The sequence below is a fragment of the Dama dama genome, chromosome 8 (genome assembly GCF_033118175.1).
Source record: "Dama dama isolate Ldn47 chromosome 8, ASM3311817v1, whole genome shotgun sequence".
Taxonomy (NCBI): Eukaryota; Metazoa; Chordata; class Mammalia; order Artiodactyla; family Cervidae; genus Dama; species Dama dama.
Window position 1 is genome coordinate 38,032,915 of NC_083688.1, and position 2,526 is coordinate 38,035,440.

Here is a 2,526-nt window from a genome sequence, read left to right on the forward strand (position 1 = left end):
CGTACCAGAAAGAATGAGAGTAAACATTCAGCTAACCCCAATGACCAGGGGGAGGGGGAGCGGAGAGCTTGCAAATCCCCTTACTCACCGAAATAGGCCCCTTTTGTGTGATTTCCTGCGGAGGCAGCATTCAGGGCTGCTATATATACAGCGGCCCTCCCCCTAGTCCCACACAGCGCCCAGCGAACACCACCTGCTCCCTTATCGCCAGCATGGGAAAGGTAAGTGCGGGGAACCTTTGCGCCACCTTTGCCCCGTCGCGGCATCTCCAGCGGGGCTGCAAATCGCTTCATGCTCCCACATCTTCATTTTGCAGATCACCTTCTACGAGGACCGGGGCTTCCAGGGTCACTGCTACGAGTGCAGCAGCGACTGCCCCAACCTGCAGCCCTACTTCAGCCGCTGCAACTCCGTCCGCGTGGACAGCGGCTGCTGGATGCTGTATGAGCGCCCCAACTACCAGGGCCACCAGTACTTCCTGCGGCGCGGAGACTACCCCGACTACCAGCAGTGGATGGGCCTCAGCGACTCGGTCCGCTCCTGCCGCCTCATCCCGCCAGTGAGCCTGGTTCCGTCTTTGTCTTCCGTTTCTTTGGAAATCAAAGCCATTAAGAAATAGCATTCTTCAACCAAACCGTTCTGACTAGACAGCAGGAAGTGGGAGTGAGCCCAGGGCATGCAGTCCATTCTAGAGGGATGTCTCAGATGGGAAGCCATTCTTCATGAACTTTGTGGTGTTTTGTTTTTTTTTTTTAAATCACAGATTCCCAGTGTTTTATGTTTTAAGTGTAGTCAAAGATAAAAAGACGCATTAAGAGAAAGCATGTCATAGAAGAGACTAAAGTTATCCTCTGTTCAAGATGTTTCTTTTTTTTAATTTAAGTATAGGTGATTTAAAATGTGTTAATTTCTGCAGTACAGCAAAGATTCAGTTATACATACATTTTTATATTCTTTACCATTTTGGTTTATCACAGGATATTGAATATAGTTCCCTGTGCTGTATAGTAGGGCCTCCATTCTATATACAAAAATTTGCATCTGCTAACCCCAAACTCGTACTCCAAGGTATAAGATTTTTTTTAAGTGGTCATTACAAGCCGTGTCAACTCAGAGACCCAGTATATCCAAATTTATAAATACAATCTGGGTCTGTTTAATTGATAAAAATACCTTTGCTTGCTTTGACTTACTTTTCTATTCGATTATCCTCCTAGAGAAGACAGGCCCTCTGATTTCTATTCTAATTTTGTAATTGGTACCTATTAGCTTGCTTAGGGATAGGAATCAGAGGAAAGGCCTCATCCAAACTAAAGTTTGAGATCCAGTATTTCCCAGAGAGTGATTGCAGAGTTCTTAGAAGAATGTGTGGGAGTTGGGGGGTCGGGGGTGGGATAAGTGTCACCCAAACTTCATGAAACATCCAAGTTTCATGAAGATGATTCCTGCTGCTGGGGGAGTGAGGAAGGGGAGGGTAGGAGGTCAGAAAGGAAGCTTGATTGTCACATAGGTTGAAATTTGAACTGAAAATGAGGTTACAAAGACAGAGGTAGAGAAAATGTGCCATCTTTTTTTTTTTTTTTTTAACAAGAGCTTCATAATCCTTTGTTCCAAAGTAAACATGAAAACCAAAACATTGGCCTTACAGAAAATAGCTAAATTTTGGTTCCTTTTTAACAAGAGTAATAGATCAAATGAGGCTTCACTTTCCAATAATGCTCACTTTTCTACTTGGAGAGGAACTTTCTCTGATAAGAAGTCCTAAAATAATCAATCTTCTTTTAGACCAACCTTACTTCTCAAGGAGAGAGCGTGGTACATAGCAACTTAAGGGCTATGTAGACTTGGACTAAGAGAGCTTTGGGGCAGGTGTGACCAGGGAGTGCAGCGGCTAGAACTTTAATTTCTCTCTATTTGTATCCATTTCCTTTTTCTGTTCTGTCTGTCGCTCAGCACACCGGCACTTTCAGAATGAGAATCTATGAGAGAGATGACTTCAGAGGACAGATGTCAGAGATCACAGACGATTGTCCCTCTCTTCAAGACCGCTTCCATCTCAATGAGATTCACTCCCTCAACGTGCTGGAGGGTTCCTGGGTCCTCTACGAGATGCCAAACTACAGGGGAAGGCAGTACCTGCTGAGGCCAGGGGAGTACAGGAGATATCTTGACTGGGGGGCAATGAATGCCAAAGTTGGTTCTTTAAGACGGGTGATAGATTTTTATTGAAGTTTTAAATTCTCCACTTTTCTCCTTTAGAATCTAATAAAAGATTTAGCTTGTGTTTCTGGCACGAGTAGAGTCCTGCCTTTCTTTTCACGTATGGGGTCTTCATAAGCAATAATGGCATTTGGCCAGACATGATGACATGTTTTCAAGATGGGGAACAACATCTCGTAAGGGGAATTAAGTAGAGGATATTACTGCCAGCATTCTTTTAAAGTCTAGACCATGTGAAAGTGTAGTCGCTAAGTCATGTCCAACTCTTTGTAACCCCATGGACTGTAGCCAACCAGGCTCCTCTGT

At 44.4% G+C, this 2,526-nt stretch overlaps 1 protein-coding gene across 1 annotated transcript; it reads left to right on the forward strand.

The window, feature by feature from the left end:
• The first annotated feature begins 212 nt into the window (after positions 1–212).
• Positions 213–2,229, forward strand: LOC133060455 (gamma-crystallin B). Its single transcript, XM_061147935.1, has 3 exons — positions 213–221; positions 317–559; positions 1,954–2,229. Exons 1-3 carry the CDS (start codon positions 213–215, stop codon positions 2,227–2,229), a joined length of 528 nt encoding a protein of 175 aa, XP_061003918.1.
• Positions 2,230–2,526: the final 297 nt, after the last annotated feature.

Excerpts from the sequence above, each read along its gene's own strand:
- LOC133060455 (XM_061147935.1), top strand. Across the intron at positions 560-1,953 it reads CCTGCCGCCTCATCCCGCCA|CACACCGGCACTTTCAGAAT; the intron begins GTGAGCCTGGTT and ends TCTGTCGCTCAG.